Source organism: Paroedura picta, chromosome 7 (genome assembly GCF_049243985.1).
Source record: "Paroedura picta isolate Pp20150507F chromosome 7, Ppicta_v3.0, whole genome shotgun sequence".
Classification (NCBI taxonomy): domain Eukaryota; kingdom Metazoa; phylum Chordata; class Lepidosauria; order Squamata; family Gekkonidae; genus Paroedura; species Paroedura picta.
Window position 1 is genome coordinate 102,110,877 of NC_135375.1, and position 18,743 is coordinate 102,129,619.

An 18,743-nucleotide genomic window follows, 5' to 3' on the forward strand; every position below is an offset into this window, starting at 1 on the left:
TTCCCCCTGTTGACAAACCAGTCACAATGGCAAGTGTGTCTCAAAGGGGCTTACAATTGCCTCCCCTTCCTCTTCCCCACAACAGACATCCTGTGAGGCAGGCGGGGCTGAGAGAGCTCTGGACAACTGAGTTGCCAAAGGCCACCCAGCTGGCTGCGTGGGGAAAAGCAGTGGGGAATCCAGCCCAGTTCTCCAGATCAGAGCTGCCACTCTTAACCGCTGCACCAAGAATTTATGCCCCCAACGAAGGTAGATTGCAGCCTCTTTGTCCTTGAAGTGGATTTGGCCCAACACCTCAGTTTACAGATTCAACCGGGGGTGGTGGTGGTGGCTGAAACTATTCTGAGGAAGGCTTGGCATCTCCTGGATGTCACCACGGCCGCCACATATGGGTCGGGGCGGCCGGGGAGCTTGCCTGAGTCCACGGGCCAGGCGGCTGGGGTGATGGGGTCAAGACGGGCAGGACCTGCTCAGCAATCGTACAGGAGGCTGGAAGAGGAGGTGTGAGGCAGGCAGGCATATGAGGAGGTGGCGGTGGTGCCCACAAGAAGGCAGATGGTGGACAGAGGGCAGAGGCTGCTTTTGGTGGGCAGCAGGGTCTGGAAACCGTGCTGAGGGAAGGCCTGAGGCCCGGTGTGTGTTCCAGATGCCACAGGATCCGAGTCTTCATCTCCTGGTCCAAGGAGGAGCTGGCTGAGCTCAGGAAAGAGCTGACCGCCTTGATGCCATGGCAGTAACCGGCAGCAAAATCGGGGCTGTTACGGGAAGGAGAAGCAGGGGCGCCTAGAAAGGAGGCAAAATCAGCCAGGTCGGTTGCTCTGATCCTACTGGGGAGTGGAGCCCCCTACCCCCATTGTTTCTTCTATGCTCCCCGCACTTTCTGGGCAAGGGGAAAAAGGGTCTAGGCTTCTCCTTTACCTCGCTGCTTGTACTGCTGAAGCTGCTGGACTGTCATCTCCAGGATCTCGGCCTTCTCCAAACGGGACAGAGCTCCGGAGTTCTGCGGAAGGCCAAAAATGAAGACGGGAGCCTTGATTTAGAAGAAGAGCTTTTTTATACCCTGCCTTTCACTACCCAAAGGAGGCCCCAAAAGCAGCTTACAAACAGCTTTCCCTTTCCCCACAACAAGGCAACCTGTGGCGTAGGTAGGGCTGAGAGAGCTTGAAGAGAACAGCCCTAAGAAAACTGCGACTAGCCCAAGGTCACTCAGCTGGCTACATGTGGAGGAGGAGTGGGAATCAAGCCCGTTCTCCAGAACAGAGGCTGCCGCTCTTTAACAACTACACCACGCTGGTTCTCAGTTTATCTAAGCTAAGTTTTACTGGAAGAGTTGCAGATACCTTCTTCACTATGTGTGTACGGATGTCTTTTTACTGTACCGGCTTCCTGGTAATTCCTGGCAGAAATAGATTAGTTAGCTATCATTGCTAGATGTGCAGTATAGCTCCAGTTTCACAGGAAGAGAAAAGTTGCCTTTTAAGCGTGTTGTGCACTAGTCTGGGCCAGTCATACCAATGGCCGTGAGCATAGATGTCTTGGAAAGGATTAGACTGATGATAAAGGGGAACCTCCATGTTCAGAGGCAGTCAGCCCTTGAATCCCAGAGCCAGGAGGCAACGTCAGGAAAGGTCTCGGCCTCTGTGCCCTGTTGTGGGCCCTCCAGAGGAACTGGCTGGCCACTGTGTGAGGCAGGATGCTGGACTAGATGGACCATTGTCCTGGACCAGCCTGTGGGAAGTGGAGACCCTCCCTTAAACCTCTGGGAACTTAGCACTGAAAACTTCAGCCGGCATAGCCCACCTCCTTTTGAAGCGCACCTTCGCAGCCCCGCTGCCTCCAGAGACGGCCCTTCTTAAAACGAAAGCAGAGAGTCTCCAGAGAGAGACTTGGGCATCCATCTCATACTCTGCCGTCAGCAACATGCGCAACCATGCCTTTCCGAAAGGTCATAGGCTGTGTGTTTTCTTTGCTCCGGCTTAGTGCTAATGGGTTTACCCAACAGCACCGGAAGCTGCTGTTTGGATAAGCTCTGGCAAGAATCCCTTATCGTAATAAGCTTGAGGAGGCTCTTGCAACTGCGGATCTGGAGTTTTATTTATGGCAATATATTCTCTAGAAAAAAAACCCAGAGGACTCTGCTGGGGGGGGTTGCTCTTTGCCTCCTTCTGCCCTGGTAAATACACAAAAGCCTCCAATCCAAGGAATTCATGGCTCTGCCCACTGTAGTCAGCCGGCACCTGCAGGGACCCATCTGGCCACCTCTGCCCTTACCTGCGGCCCTGGGCTGGTCTGCAGTAGCTTCCTCAGCTGTTCCAGGCTGGCGTTGATGCGGGCCCGTCTCCGCTTCTCAACCAAGGGCTTGATGGACTGGTGGCAACGAGAGGAGGAGGAAGAAGATGAGCAAGTAGAAAGCCAAGGCAGTAACCCGGCCCAGAGGCAGACAGGAGCAGAAGCGTGGTTTTGAACAAAACGAACCAGTTGGTTCTGGCCCGGGGGGCCTGCCCGAGTGAAGTCCTACCGCTTTTGTTTTCCACCTGTTTTTTTGGATTCAACACTCCGGAGTGCTTTTTTGAATTTCTGCTTTGCTTTGAATGATGGAGTGACCGCCAGTGACCGCTTAGCCCCGAAGCCCTACCTTTAACATCTGGATTCATGCCGGGAACACACAAAGCCGGAATGCCCGGTCTTACTTTAAGCCACCTGTTGTAAAAGACCTTTCTCGCTGAGCAACTGGCCCTGGGGCTGAGAATGATCCAAAGGTCTCCTGGGTCTGACTGCTAGATGTTCACCCTCCTGGATTTATTTAATTTTTATCTCTGTACCCTGCCTTTGCCCTCAGGGAGGGCTCTACGGGGCTTATGTTGGACTCCTTTCCTGCATTTTATCCACCCAGCTCTGTGAGGGAGCCTACACGGAGAATGTGGGAGTGGCCCAAGAGATACCTGCAAAAAGCTCTGTATGAACAAAAGCAATTCTCTAAAAGGGAGAACTTCTTCCACTCCAGTCTTGCATATTGAGGCTAGACATAGGGATGCCAGCCTCCAGGTGGGATCAGGGGATCCCCTGGAATTCTAGCTCATCTCAAGACTAAAGAGACCAGTTCCCCTGGAGCAAATGGCTGCTTTGGAGGGGGGACTACACAGCATTATCCTCCACCAAGGATCAAGGTCTACTTCAGGCCAACACGGCTACCCATTTGAATCAATGACATTCGTGTTTAATAATAATATTTTATGTATAATCTCCCTTCCGCAAGGGGCTCAGGTCAGGTAACAGCACACATAATAGAATAATAAACAACAAAATAACACAATATATCATCATAAACATTATAATCATCATACATTAATTTACATTCCATTTTTAAAAAATCATGCCCAATCCACCACCTCTTCTCTAGTCAGAGGGGAGATGTGAACAGCTGTGGTCCTCCAGATGTCCACAGACTACAGTTCCCATGAGCCCCAGCTAGCACATTCATCTCACAATCCATCTGGTGTTGGAGTTGGCTACAGTTCAAATGCCTTCGGCAACTTTTACCCAGTTCACCCGAAAGGAAGACTAGGCTTGGTTTCCCCAACTGTGAAGTCAATAACATTTGCATGTGTGTAAACATTGGGCAGTAGCAAAAAATGACAGGGGCTCATGGGAATTGTAGTCCATGGGCATCTGGAGAGCCACAGTTTGGTTCCCCCCGTCATAGATTAACCATCTGAGGACAGATTCAAGTGGCTAGCCCGGTTGGTCTGAAGTAGCACAACAAATTCAGAGTCCAGTAGCACCTTTAAGACCAGCAAAGATTTATTCAAGACGTGAGCTTTCGAGTGCTTGCACTCGAAAGCTCACGCCTTGAATAAATCTTTGCTGGTCTTAAAGGTGCCACTAGACTCTGAATTTGTCTGAGGACAGTTTGACTGATCAGGTACCCTGATCGAGATCCGTTGGGCTCCCCGGCAATTGATCCGTAAAGGGGACGGCAAGGCAGCTGCGTTTCAGAGAAAACCGGGAGGGGTCCTAGTGGGTTTACAGAAAGCGGTCCAGAAAGACCCTATGCTGAGACACCAGCGGTTTCTTCAGGCCAGTGCCGAGGGAGTCGCGAGGAACTGCAAGAGGGATAGTGTCTCGCTCAGAGGACACTAGGGGGCACAAGTATCATGTCGAAGGCTTCCTCAAATCCTCTCAGGGGTGCCTGTGTGTTGTCAAGTCACAGCTGATTTACGGTGATCCCCTTAGGATTTCCAAGGCTAGAGGCGTTCAGAGGTAGTTTGCCATTGCTGTCTGCCTCGGCATAGTGACCCTGGAAATCCTTGCTGGCCTCCCATGCTAATATTCCCCAAGGCTTCTGTGACTGAGCTAGGCTGGGCTGATGTGAGGTAGGCCTCCCTTGATCGATTTCCTTGGCCTCTACCACTTCCTTCAGCGCTTTTGGAGGGCAGGCTCCAGAGACGTGTTGGAGACCTGTTGATGCTCCTGCAAGACTCATCAAACTGAGACAATCTCACAGATACCTTTGTCTTGCCCAAGGATGAGGGACAGTCATTCTCCCTCTGTCAGCACATTAACCTGAACATTCATCTCTATCCTCACTTGATAGCAGGATGAGGGACAGTCATTCTCCCTCTGTCAGCACATTATACTAAACATTCATCTCTATCCTCATATAATAGCGACACCTTAGTAAGATTTCAGTTAAGGGATAAGGCTCCAACCACCTCTTGTAAGGCAGCAACATTTCTTTGTATCTCGACTAGAATAAGACTAAGAAGGATAGAAAAGTACAGGTAAATATCATTTACAATTTGATCTTCTATTTCTGTAGTTATTACTGTATTTCCCTGTCCATAGAGTACTGGGTACTTAATAATAAATAATGAGAGTAAATAAATAATAATAATGCTACAGGATTAACTTTTGCTAATAAGTCCCACTGTCATGATCGTCAGTTCATAGTCTGAGGGAGAGTGCTTACACTCTAAAGCTCACACCTTGAATAAATCTTTGTTGGTCTTAAAGGTGCCACTGGACTCTGATTGTTTTGTGCTACTTCAGACCAACACGGCTACTCATTTGAATCATATATTATTAGTTTTGATATCTGTTTTTAATATTCACATTTTATAATTTTGCATCCATTGGGGATATTTTAACCTTACCCATTTTCATTGTTTGTTAAATAGTTTTACTGCTCTTCGTCCTTGTAGAAATATTATTTACTCACGTCAAATGACTGAATAAACTGACCTACTTACCTACTTGGGCTCTAAAAACCAGCTCACTTACCCTGTTCCCTACTTTTCACTGCCCAAAGGAGTCTCGAAGCAGCTTACAATCACCTCCCCTTCCTCTCCCCACTACCTGTAAGGCTGAGAGAGCTCTGAGAGAACTGTGACTAACCCAAGGTCACTCAGCTGGCTGCATGTGGAAGAGGAGTGGGGGATCCAACCTGGTTCTCCAGATTAGAAGCCGCCACTCTTAACCACAACACCAAACTGGCTCTCAGTTGTAGGTAAGCTGTTTCCAGCTGTGTCGGTCCCTTAAAAAGATAGAGAAAAGTTACAAAGGCATGCCTTACCTTTGACTAGAGCACCCCAATAACGTGTAATTCACACTCCCTAGACCTCTTCCACTGAGGCCAGGTGTTACAAAACAAAAGAGAAAACAAGTAGATTTTTTAGGGTCATCGTCCTCTTAAGACAGTGGTTTTCGACGTTCCTAATGCCACAACCCTTTAATGCAGTTCCTCGTGTTGTGGTGACCCCCAACCATAAAATTCTGCAAGTGTTCTTTCACAGAAAGTAAACCGAAAACTGGCCAATGGAGTGAAGATCCATCGTTCAGGATTGTATATAAATTGGTTTTTTTCCGGGGTTTCTCAGTTCAGTCCTGCCTCTTGTCCCACCATGCCAATCTCGCCCTTTTCTGCTGCTCCAGACAGATGAACGCTCTATCTCGATCTACCCCGCAAGGCTGTTGTGTGGATAGCGCCCCCCCTGCCAAGCTGCTCGCCCTGCCACAACCCCTGTGAAAGGGCCATTCGACCCCCAAAGGGGTCTTGAACCCCAGGTTGAGAAGCACTGTCTTAAGACCTTCTTGCCCCAGGATATGATGTACTTTCTGAGAGGCAAAGAGATCCAGATTTCGGGTGGACGCTAAACACCCATGGGAGAACCCAGTTGAAAAGGACAGGGCGATAGCAATGAGGACACCATGTCCAACTCCTGGCTCTTGCCCACCCGAGGCTAATTCTGTTGTTACTCTCCCGCTTCTCTAAATCACCGCCACTGCCTCCAACTTTTCGCATCTGAAAATGGTTGCACGTCGCATACTAAGCCTGAAGACCTCTCCTCCCATTAAAATGCGTTGCTGTTTCCTGGCCAACCGTGCCCTGTAGTTATTCAATTGGTAATAGCCTCTTCTTCACAGGATGTCTTTGTGAACCAAACCTAACATGTCTCAGGAATTTTTGAGGACTGCAATTGCTTAGATACAGGGGTGTCCAAACTGTGGCTCTCCAGATGCCTGCGGACTACAATTCCCATGAGCCCCTGCCAGCATGTGCTGGCAGGGGATCATGGGAATTGTAGTCCATGGGCATCTGGGGAGCCACCATTTGGCCACCTCTGGCCTAGATCATAGAACTAGATCTTGCAGGCCCAGGTCCACTTCCCCATGACATTCAGTGGCTGACCTCTTCTTCTAGCCTACCTCACCGGATTGTTGTGAGGATAACGAGGAAGAACTCTTTGGGACCCCCTCGGCAAAAGGACGGGATAAAAATGCATACTGTAACAAAACGTCTCATCTCACAATGAATCTGGTGTTAAAGTTAACTCCATTTCAAATACCTTCAGCAGCCTTTACTCTATTTACCTGAAAGGAAGACTGGGTTTTGTTGAGGAGGAGGAGGAGGAGGAGGAGGAGGAGGAGGAGGAGGAGGAGGAGGAGGAGGAGGAAATATTAAGTAAATATGGTACTGTAGTGTGTTTATTGCCCGCTTTCCTCCATTGTGGACGCATCAATACTTACAATTCTCTTCCCTGATCAGTTTTTATCCTTACAAACCTGTGAAGCTAAGAGCGTGGCAGGTACACAGTTATCCCACAGATTTCCAAGGCAGACCCTGGCTCCACCCTTCTCAGCTTTACCACTGAGGCTTCGAGAAACTCCAGAAGTGGCACGACCATGCAGAATATGGTTGGTAAGCAGAGCTCTGTCCACGCCCACCTGGGGCCCCTCCCTTTCCCGTCCCCTCCAGGCCCAACATTGGCCATTTTGAGAGGGGGAGGGGGTCAACGTGACCATATATGGTCATAAAGGTAAAAGGTAAATATATCCCCTGTGCATGTCTGACCCTTGGGGTGACGCCCTCCAGCGTAATGTTTAACCAATTTAAAATATATTTTAAAAATTAACTCAGGAAACCCTTCCAGGGCCATCAAGAAAACCCAAGGCCCATTCCGCACACATGTACGGAACCGGAAAATCTACTTCTAAAGCACCTGGAAAGTGCATTATCTATCGCGTGCAGACTAGGCCCAGGATTTCACGAAACCTTGTCTGAGAAAGCCTGGATTAACCTGACACGCAAGCCCTAAGCTATGGTGGCTCTCAGTTATGGTGAGATGGAAACGGTGTGTGTTTGTATGCATAGCTAGACAGTGAAACATCCATGTGCTTCCATTGGCCACAGAACAAGTGTCCATGCGTATGCTCCCTCCACGTGTTCTCGTATGTTTCTACCCTGAAAATCTTCTCTCTTAAGGTGCGGCTGGACTCAGATCTAGATCTAAAAGTCTCGTTTTCCTTTTGTGTAGTCTTGATGCCCCATCTGTCCCCGTGGAATAGACGAGACTTGGAAGACTGCTTTGAGGCTGAAGGTGGACCTCCATTCATGGAGGGTATGCAGAGAGCTCTGAATTCATAGGGGCCCACGCTAGCTTGTGTTGGTGGCATTTACCTTGGGAGAGTGTAAGCTTAGCTCTTATTTACACCCCTTTTAGCTTTCCCCGTCATATTCCTGCCTGCAAAAGGGTTCTGGGACTGCCGGCAGAGCTTGTTGCTGGGTAGCCACCACAGATGGTGTCATAAAAAGGATCATCTGAACCATTAATATCCCATCTGTCTCTTTATCCTTATTTCTAGCTTTCTTTTTTTTTAAGTTATTTCTACCTTCCAGCCTTTATTGTCTTCCCTCACTGCTGAAATCCGTATTTGTAAGTTCCTGGGGGCAAGGACCTGGTCCCCTCCCCCTGACATTATTCTGAAAAGCGCCGCCGTGTCCGTGGAAGACTCATTTGTCATCAAACAGGAATGAAGCCGAGGCTTTGAGCAATGGGAGACTGCATTATAATTCACGAGGTAGAGCGGTTGTCCCCGGGGACTTGTTCTCACAGCCCCAGTGGGGAAAAACCGAACACATAAAACACACAAGCCGCAGAAAGAGGAACAAAATGAACCCAGAAGATTCAGAAATTCACAGAAAGAACATCAGGCAAGTCCATGTGGCACACGACAAAGAAGGCTCTGTCAATTGCCAATTTCTTGGTGGTGGCTGGACAGCTCCCACCGTTACAACTAATCTCCAGGTGACAGAGATTAGTTCTCCTGGGGAAAATGGCCTCTTTGGAAATTAGGCTTTATGTGCAGGGGTGGCCAATCTGTGGCTCTCCAGATGTCCATGGACTACAATTCCCATGAGCCCAGCTCAAGGACTCATGGGAACTGTAGTCCATGGATATCTGGAGAGACACAGGTTGGCCACTCCTGCTCTATGGTGTTACAATCATGTTGAAGCCCCTCCCCTCTCCCAAACTCCACTGTCTTCTGGGTCCATTGCCCCAAATCTCCAGGTATTTCCCACTCTGGAGCATACCATCCTGTGTGTCATGGAAGTACGGACTTGGCTGAGATGGCTTTCTTAGAGTGGATTCAGGTGGGTAGCTGTGTTGTGTAGTAGAAGAGAAAGATTTGAGACCACTGATACCTTACGAGCAGCGTACAGTCACCATTCCTTCCTCTCTCCACAACAAACACCCTGTGAGGCTGAGAGAGCACTGAGAGAACTGCTCTGTGAGAACAGCTCTAACTGTGACTAGCCCAAGGTCACTCAGCTGGCTGCAGTGGAGGAGCGGGGAAACAAGCCCAGTTCTCCAGATTAGAGTCTGCCGCTCTTAACCACTTAGACCTTGCTGGCTCTTTGAGACCGAGATTTCAAAGGTATGAGCTTTTGAGAGTCAAAAGCCCCCTTCATCAGGGTAACTCATTCTGGCAATCCAACCCCGCTGTTCGAAAACTTCTGCCAACAGCGTCTGCTTAGATCATCTGAGTTGAGTCAATTATATAATCTCCACCCAAGAAGCCGTTTCTCTGAAAACGCCCGTCAGACTGGACCGTCTGAGACGGCAGATTTGTAGGCCGCAAAATGCAAATCAGGTTGCAGGACCGAAAAGTATTCATGAGAACCTGTCGGGTAGCGTGTGTCAAAGCCATTAGCATATTGTGGTGATTTTCTTCCGTTTTGCTTGCCCGCCAGGCTTATATACATATTCATAAACAGTATCTGCTCAGCCCAACAAATTCCATAAAATAAACCATGAGTCACTAATGCTGACTCCTGCAGAAGATCGCTGAAAGTCACAAGGACGTAAACACATAAGAAGGGCCCTGCTGGGTCAGACCAGTGAGGGTCCATGTAGTCCAGCATCCTGCCTCACACAGGGGCCAACCAATTCCTCTGGAGGGCCCACAACAGGGCTCAGAGGCCAAGGCCTTCCTCTGATAAGAACATAAGAAGAGCCCTGCTGGATCAGTCCAGTGAGGGTCCATCTAGTCCAGCATCCTGCCTCACACAGTGTCCAACCAGTTCCTCTGGAGCAGGGGTAGTCAAACTGCGGCCTTCCAGATGTCCATGGACAACAATTCCCAGGAGCCCCTGCCAGCGAATGCTGGCAGGGGCTCCTGGGAATTGTAGTCCATGGACATCTGGAGGGCCGCAGTTTGACTACCCCTGCTCTGGAGGAACAACAACAGGGCAGAGAGGCCGAGTACTTCTCCAGTGTTTCATCACAGCAACACTGGGGATTGCCCTTGAGTCACCGTGGCTAGTAACCACGGATGGACCTTCTCGGCCATGGATCTGTCTAATCCCCTTTTGAAATCACCCCTGCTGCTGTCCATCGCTATGACTACTGGCAGGGAAATGCCACCGTTTTATTATTGCTAGGTCTTCCCTGGCCACCAGTGGGGGATGTGAGGGGAACGGTTGCCAACTCCAGGTCTGGAGATTGGAGATGGAGTGTGGGGAGGACAGGGACTTCCCTGGGGCCTAATGCCATAAAATCCCCGCTCCAAAGCAGCCATTTTCTCCAGGGGAACCGATGCTGTCAGTCTGATCTGTAATTCCACCTGGAGGCTGGCATCCCTATGTGGTGCAGCCTGATCTTGTCAGATCTCAGGAGTGGAAGCAGAAACGTTATTTGGAAAAGAGACCACCAAGGTACACTCGCCAGGCAGCAGCAAACCACCACCTTGAAAACTCCCATATCACTGAACATGGGCCAGTCATGCCCTTAAAAAAAAAATCATCTTCATTTATACCCGGCCTTTCTCCCGCAACGAGGACCCAAACCAACTGAGGTCATTCTCCTCCATTTTGTCCTCAGAACAAACCCTGTGAGTTAGGCTGAGGTGGTGCTTCTGGAAGCTTCTGTGGCAGAGAGCAGGGATTCTAACCGGAGTCCCCCAGAACAAATTCAGAGTCCAGTGGCACCTTGAAGACCACACCTAGCCGCATCGGAGTCCCTCAGTTTGACACTCTGGGCCAGGGGTAACCAAACTGCGGGTCTCCAGCTGTCCGTGGACCACAATTATCATGGCTCGTAATAATTGTAGTCCATGGGCATCTGGGGAACCACAATTTGGCCACCCCTGCCAGTGTGATGTAGTGGTTAAGAGCGGCAGCTTCTAAACTGGCAAGCCAGTTTTGATTCTCCGCTCCTCCCCATACAGCCAGCAGGGTGACCTTGGGCTAGTCACGGTCCTGTTAGAGCTGATCTCACAGAGCAGGAATTTCAGAAGCTCTCTCAGCCCCACCTACTTCACAGGGTGTCTGTTGTGGGGAGAGGATGTGAGGTGATTGGAGACTCCTTCTGGGAGAGAAAAGCAGGGTATAAAAAACAGCTCTTCCTCCTAGCAGAATGGTGAGGGGGGATTTGCCTTGGAAGTGCATCCTTCTGAGCGAACAGGAAATGCTAGGCTGCACAAGTATCTGCTAACGTCGAACCCAGGGCTTGTTCAGTAATTTGGATGAATTACTACCGAATGCAATGATTTGACAGTATGTGGGATCGAGGCACCGAAATTCGCCTCCGTGGGCTTGCCTTACAATACATTGTTTGACCTCACACTGCCTCCCCCATTGCTCTGTCTGCTGGAGTCCACGCCTCCCTCCCATGCGTGATCTCCCATTGTTTGAAAATGCTCAGAAGTTGACTCATCTCTCCTCCCCCCACCCCTGCCCTTCATCTTGGTATTATGACACCCCTCCCTAGCTGCCAGGGAACAAAAACCTGGGGAATCACGTGGTGAGAGCCTACAAGCCAAGCAGGAGAAAGAGGTCCCTCATCCAGCTCTTTCGAGTGGCATCTGCACAGCCTCCCCACACGTCTAGGGTAGCAGGGTTACCAGCCCTCAAGGCAGGGCCTGGAGTTCTCCAGGAATTAGAAACCATCTCCAGATTATGGCGGTTGGCTCTTCCCCTGGAGGAAGTGGCAGCTTCAGAGGATAGGTTCTATGGCAGGGGTAGTCAACCTGTGGTCCTCCAGATGTCCATGGACTACAATTCTCACGAGCCCCTGCCAGCATTGTGGGAATTGTAGTCCATGGACATCTGGAGGACCACAGGTTGACTACCCCTGTTCTATGGTATACCACAGAGATCAGATTTTGCTTAAACTCCGACTTCTCTAGGCACTACCCCCAAATCTGCAGGAATTCCTCAAGCCGGAGTGGACAAACAACCGGTCTTGGGAATGGGATAGATGCCTGGGTTTGATTGGTTGTTGCCCCAGTCCAATAGTTCTCATTGGCTGAGGTCAGCTGGCTCCTCCTTAAAACCTGGGAGAAGCTGTCAGAAGCAAGACGCATCAGAGGCAGTCCGCAAAACTAAAACTGGTCGTGATTGTGGATGTAAAAGTTTTCAGGCAGAGGCAAACCACCTTTCTCCATCCAATTGTCAAAAATCTACTGTGATCGGGAGGCCTCCTGCCCCCCACCTCTGGTCCCTCTGCTCCCCATCGCAGGAGAAATGAGGGAGGTGATAGCCTAGTACTGCCACAGCATCTTCCAGCAATAAGGATGCCAGTCCCCAGGTTTGACCTGGGGATCTCCTTTAGTCATCTCCAGACTAAAGAGGTCAGTTCCCCTGGAGGAAAAGGCTGTTTTGTAGGGAGAACCCCATAGCATTAGACTTCACTGAGGTCCCTCCCTGCCCCAAATCCCACCCACTTCCAAGTCTCCAGGAATTTCCCAACCCAAAGCTGTCAACTATATGTAGTAGCCCCCCAAACCCTATGGTAAAACAAGAGAGTTCTTTGGGAAGTGCTTGCTAGAGCGTCACCCAGTACTGTGACCTCACTTCTGGTTATACAACCAGAAGTAACGTGGCGTCTTCCCAGCCCCTAGAATGCTGGCTGCACCACCATGGCTGGCATCCCAGTGGCAACTTTAAGACCTACCAGTTTTGATTCAGGGTATGAGCATTTGGGTGCATGGGCACTCCTTCAGATAATTAAATGGGAGTCATCAGAGTACAAATGTAAGGAGAAAACAAATTAGTCAATGGCATCGTGAAGGTATCCCACAAACATGCAGCATTGTGAAGATGTTAAGCACAAATACCTTGCTGGAATAACTATCCTTTGGGTTCTGCCAGAAATCAGTAGCCTTAACGGAATGTGTATCTCTCCAAACCTAATCTCCCTCCCTTAATCTGAGTTGGGAACTGCATGACTGAAAATATCAGAAATATCCTGGGGGCAATCCAGTTATGGAGCTCCTGTCTTCCCCTGTCTGTTTTCCGTCTGTCTCACCCTGTTTCATCTTCCGGCCATGTCCGGTCATCAAATCAAGCCCTACTTCTGTGTTCACAATGCAAACTGCCTCCTTCTGCACTTAAAGAATTGTTCCGCTTTGCTTTGATTTAGACGTGGTGAAACATCCCCTTTTGTCTATCTACTTGAATCTCTCTTTAGGGAGATTGCTTGGGAGAACAGTTGCCAGCACTGGGTTGGGAGATTCTTGGAGGTTCTGGGAGCGAAAGCTGGAGAGGGTGGGGAGGGGAGGGGCCTCAGGAAATATAATGTCATAGCAGGCACCCCCCAAAGCAGCTATTTTCTCCAGATCTCAATAACCTGGAGATCAATTGTAATGGTGTCAGATTTCCAGGTACCACAGAGAGCTTGTCAACCTTTCTTGGGAGAAATGACATTTTAAACATTGCCTCATTTTTATGAGTAGTTTTTATTTTGGCTGTTTTGCTTTTGCTCTGGTGGTGGAAGGGGTGTCCAAAAGGAGGTAGGCCCATGTTTAAAATAAATAAAACGATAACGAGGAGAGGATGGCCGAAAGGCCTGGAGACGAAAAAAGACCCTTTCTCTTTAGCCAAGGTTTCTAGTGCCACCCTAATAAGCAGAATAAAATCAGAGCCCAGTGGCACCTTTAAGACCAACAAAGATTTATTCAAGGCGTGGGCTTTTGAGTGCAGGCACTCTTCCTCATAGGCAGAGTTACACCCTTCTTAATCCATGGGAGTCTCTGGGCTGAAAAAGATGGCTCCTTTTAGAATGTTAACATGTGGGAAATGGGCAACTTACGCATTTGGTGTGAAAATCAAGAGCATTGCCTGGTAAATAACATCCTATTAATTAAAGAACTCATTTCCCTCTAGGATCATTGCCAATCCTACAAGAGATGGTTAGATTTCCCTGGGCCCAGCAAAGAGACTCCCTTTCACAAGAATCTGTTCAAGACGAGCGAGCTAGCCTGTTTGTAGCAGTAGAAAGAAGCAAGAGTCCATTGCAATAGCGCCTTTAAGACTATCAAAATTTGGGGCAGATTGAAGAAGTGAGCGAGTAACTCAGGGCCTGCAAAATGGCGCTCTTCCATTGAAGCTGGGGCGATTTAGAAGAAGAACTCCCCTCCCTACTCTCTTCCCCTAGTTCGGCCTCCCCCCCTCACCCCCACCCACCCACTACCATCAATATGGCTGAAATACGGATAAGGCGTCTGAAAAAAATGGTGGCGTGGGGAAGAAGGAACTTTTTTTAGTGGTGATAAAAGTTTTTATCATTTTCACTGGACTTTGCATTTTACCAAAGTCCGGTTTAAAATGCCGTGAACCGCCCTGAGATTGCTAGCAGGGCAGGTGCAGTCGATAAACTGAATTAAAATTTAAAAAGAGAGAGGAAGTCACAAATTGTGTTAGTCTTTTGGCTTCTCCTGCAGCGTTGCTCCTCACTGGAATCTGGCATCTGAAGCGTTCCATATTTGTAAGGAAAGGAGGGAAGGGTTGCAAAACCGAAGTCTTTTCTGCAGTGGGTAGGATGTCTTGCCCTTGCCCTGCGTGGCCCTGGCTAGCTGGATCAACTCGGATCTCAGAAAGCTCAGGAGGGTTGAACCTGGCTAGGAGTTGGATGGGGGGACCTCCAGGAAACACCAGGGTCGTGACATCACCTCTGAACATGTCTTGCCTAGAAAATCCTGGTGGCAAAACACAACAACTAGAAGTATCTCTTGACCCTGAAATTTCACTCTAGCGGGACTGGGTAAAACATGTGAATGCTGTGGACTTTGAGCGTTTAATGTGCCTTTAGGAAATAGCCTGAAGCATGTTTATTCAGAAGGCTCCCGCTGAGATTGGCGGAGCTTAAATTTCTGTCCTTCTGCCTCCCTCCCCCCGCAGAAAGGGGGTCGGCGGAGATGTCTCTATCTTTGCATCCCCAAGTAATTTGCTCCTCCCCATTTCCGCCACTCCAAATTATACATTCTGCTCCCCCCCCCCAGCAAGTGCGCAGATGGGCACTGAGAAATAATGTCTAGAAGCCCCGAAGCCACAGATAAAGATTTAAACAAACAGATAAAACCGGGATCTTTGCTTGAGATAAAATCATCAATTTTCCCTCCCTCTCCCACTGCCCCAACAAAGAAAGGAAGAAAGAAATGGCTCTCGTAGTTTTTATTCTTGCCTTTCCTCTAAAGAGCTTGGAGTGGTCTACATGGCTTCCTCTTCCCCATTTTATACTCACAACAGCCCTGCGAGGTAGGCTAGAATGCAAGAGAGACTGGATGGCCCAGGGTTACCCGGTGAGGTGGGTAAGGGCAGATCTGAACCCATTCTCCCAGGTCCTAGTCTGACCCACGACCCATTACTCTGCACATCCCCAGCTCACGACAAAATTATTCAGGAGGAGCCTGTGGCTCAGTGGTAGAGCATCAGCTTGGCATGCAGAAGGTCTCTGGTTCAAACCCTGGTTTCTCTACTGACAAGGACAAGGCTGTAGGTGATGTGGAAGACCTCTGACCAAGATCCTGGAGAGCCACTGCCAGTTTTAGTAGACAGAACCAGATTTCAAAGGACCAAAGGTCTGATTTTGTTATAAGGCAGCTTCAGGCATTGTGTGTACGAGACAGTTTGGCATAGTGGTGAAGAGCAGCAGCTTCTAATCTAGAGAGCCGGGTTTGATTCCCCCACTCCTCCTTCACAGGCTGGGTGACCTTGGACCAGTCACAGTTCTTGTACGGCTGTTCTCATAGAACAGTTCTCATAGGGCTCTCTCCACCTCACCTACCTCACAGGGTGTCTGTTGTGGGGAGAGGAAGGGATGGCGATTCTAAGCCCCTCCAAGGCACAGCCAGCCAGCTGCGTAACCTTTTGCTAGTCACAGTTCCTCTCAGAGCTCTCCCAGCCCCACCTACCTCACAAGGTGTCTGTTGTGGGGAGAGGAAGGGGAGGCGATTGTAAATCACGTTGAGGCTCCTCAAAAGTGAAAAGCGCGGTACAACCCCTCTCCCCCAGCTCTCTTTCTGTTTGGGTTCCAAACAAAACTGGGGGTCTGCTGTGGATTCCCACAGTCAATTCCCTGCTTCTTCATATCACGCACCCTGGAGACCACCCTAGCTCTGAAGAAGGATGCTGTGTCGTCCTCCCATTTTCAGGATAGGACCACTTTTGCTTTCTGTGCCGGGTGGCTCTAACTGCGCCGCCAGAGAGGGAAAAAGAGCCAGGATGCCTTACCTTTCTGTAGAGGCTGTCGGGATCCTTCCTGTTCCTCGCAGAAGGTCCCATCCTGTCCACTGGTTCTGTTGCGCCCGACGTCACATCCATCACTCTGCGCACCCAAGTCAGTGGAGAAAGTCTCCCCACAGCCGCTGGTGCCCCCTCCCCCCTGCCCCACTCAGCGGAAGCAAGAACAGGATTTTGTCTGTTTCCGCTTTTTCAAGAGTCTGAAGAATTTTTGTACCCCGCTTTTTCCTGCCAGAAGGAGTCTCAAAGTGGCTTTCCCTTCCTTTCCCCGCAACAGGCACTGTGAGGTAGGTGGGTGGAGAGAGCTCTGAGAGAACTGCTCTGTGTGATCAGTTCTGACAGAACTATGACTAGCTCAAGGTCACCCAACTGGCTGTACATGGAGAAGTGGGGAATCAAACCCAGTTTTCCAGATTAGGAGCTGCTGCTCTTAACCCCGACACCACATTGGTTCTCAGACCCTCCCCCTGCGCCCCCTTCCTTGCCTTTAATCTGCTGCATCTGATTTGAATCTTGCTCTGCCTCCTTTGTTCTCAGCCCCAAAGGTGAGAAACGACTCCTCCTTCAGCCAGGTGAAATGGCCCCTGCACACCTTCAGGGTTTGCATCATTCTCAGGCCAGGCTGTGTGGTGGGGGACTGGGAACTCTAGCATCATGGGTTGCCAACCACCTGGAGAGAGAAAGCGCACCTACCCTTTTAACTAACGCTTAATGAGAGTATATTTTACCCAGTGATGCTGTTAGCTGCCCTGTAAGGAAAAATTCCATTTCCACACATCAGGGCTCTGCTAAAAAGGGAAAGATGCTTTTTTTCTCCAGTCCTGTTGGCCACCCAAGCCTTTGGGGAAGGGCCTGAAGGAAAGACTGACGACAGTTTGGAAACTAAATGGGCACTAAGGGGGATAACCTTGTGTCTTCTCAGCCTTGTTTTTCTCTGACAGGTGACTTCTCCCCTCCCCTCACACCTGAATCCGTCTGCAGCTGTGCCCACCTCCTGCAGAGAGAGACGGGAATCCTCACATCCCCCCCACAGAGGAAATGCCTTTCTCTAATTTTCCAGAAGAACTGCAGGTTGGAAGGGAGAGGGAGGTTTTATTTACAACCTGTATTTACATCCCTACAGAAGGGCCCTGTGGGATCAGACCAGCGCCTCATTTCCCCCCAGTGGTTGCCTCTAGAAAATCTACCTTCAAGGTACAGAGGCTGGCACCTCTCTTTTATTTATTTATTATTTATTATCTTCTTACCTTTCTGTACTACCCTTCCTTGCAGCTCAGGGCGGTTTATACAAAATGTAAGGATAGTACAGTGCAATTCATAAAATCAGGTAAACAACAATAACCGAGGTTTCCATAACTGAAAATAACAGATAACATTTCCTATGACAACATTAACAGGTGCACAGCCCCTGACTATGGAGGTTCTAGTTCCTGACGCACACAATCACAGCTGAATCGATCCCCCATGAGTTGGTCTGGTCCTCTTTTAAAGCCACCTAAGTCAGCGACGGTCACTATGACCTGTGGCAAGAACTTCCCTTTGTCCACTATTCATCCATTTATCTGGGTACACCCAAGTTCTAGTGTTATGGGAGGAGGAGCAGAAGTTCCTTCTGCCTTCTTCCTCCACACTCTACATAATTTTATAAACCTTTCTCAAACTGTCCTGCTTTCGGCTATAAGGCAGATATTCCAGCTCTGTGATCAAAGGCAGGTTCCCTGGAGAGGCTGCATAAAAATGTCCTCAATAAATAAATTTGGGGAGGGTGGGGGTTGCCTGCTCCATGATATGCATTTTTTCAGGAGGGAGGGATGGAGCTGTACCATGAATTCCGCACTCAACTGCATCATAGCGCTGTCCAGGGGAATTACTGGCTGCTTTGATTTCGCTCTCTTTTCTAATAACTCCTAGCATGGAATTTTCCTTCCCCGCCCCACCACACTGCCTCTGCCTAGCAAATCGACACTTTCATTGAAGTGCCCAACAACTGGCTAATTTCCTGCTTATGATGAGTTTAAACACATGATTGCTTGTCTGAATAAGTCCTGTTCCTCAAATTCACATTTCCCCTTGCTGTAGCAACTCCGTGCATTTGTTCTACAAGGGCCTGTGCTCCTCTTTGTTCTTCTCATTTGGGTAAAGCAGCCATCTTGCTCTTTTTTTACTTTGTGGCTTAACCACGCTGGCATCCTCTTAAGTGGTTTGTGGAATGCGTTCTGTCAGGTCTGCCCTTCTTGCGACTTTCAATAACGCCCATGCATTCTGAAAAGCTTTAGTCTTCCCTGCCCCTTTCAAGTTTCTATGGACTAATCTCTTCACTTTTTCAGAAGTTTCCTCTTTTGAAACCCAGTGAACCATTGGAATTTGTGAACAAATTCTTTAATACCTTTGTCACTGGTCCCAGATGGTTCAGCAAAGCTTAAATCTCAAAGTTCCCCACCAC

General features: G+C 49.2%; 1 protein-coding gene across 1 annotated transcript; it reads right to left on the reverse strand.

Moving 5' to 3' along the window:
* Positions 1-40: 40 nt before the first annotated feature.
* Positions 41-16,381, reverse strand: LOC143841940 (transcription factor HES-2-like). The gene is made up of 4 exons (XM_077346489.1): positions 16,292-16,381; positions 2,272-2,367; positions 919-1,000; positions 41-783 (listed from the first exon to the last, which is right to left on the reverse strand). The coding sequence occupies exons 1-4, from the start codon at positions 16,379-16,381 to the stop codon at positions 371-373; spliced, it is 681 nt and encodes a 226-aa protein (XP_077202604.1). The 3' UTR covers positions 41-370.
* Positions 16,382-18,743: the final 2,362 nt, after the last annotated feature.

What these genes read in the sequence shown, in the direction of transcription:
- LOC143841940 (XM_077346489.1), bottom strand. Translation starts at nt 16,381, where the DNA reads ATGGATGTGACGTCGGGCGCAACAGAACCAGTGGACAGGATGGGACCT. An exon ending in AGACCAGCCCAGGGCCGCAG is followed by an intron (nt 1,001 to 2,271) that starts GTAAGGGCAGAG and finishes GGCCTTCCGCAG; the next exon opens with AACTCCGGAGCTCTGTCCCG. An exon ending in TCAGCAGTACAAGCAGCGAG is followed by an intron (nt 784 to 918) that starts GTAAAGGAGAAG and finishes CCTCCTTTCTAG; the next exon opens with GCGCCCCTGCTTCTCCTTCC.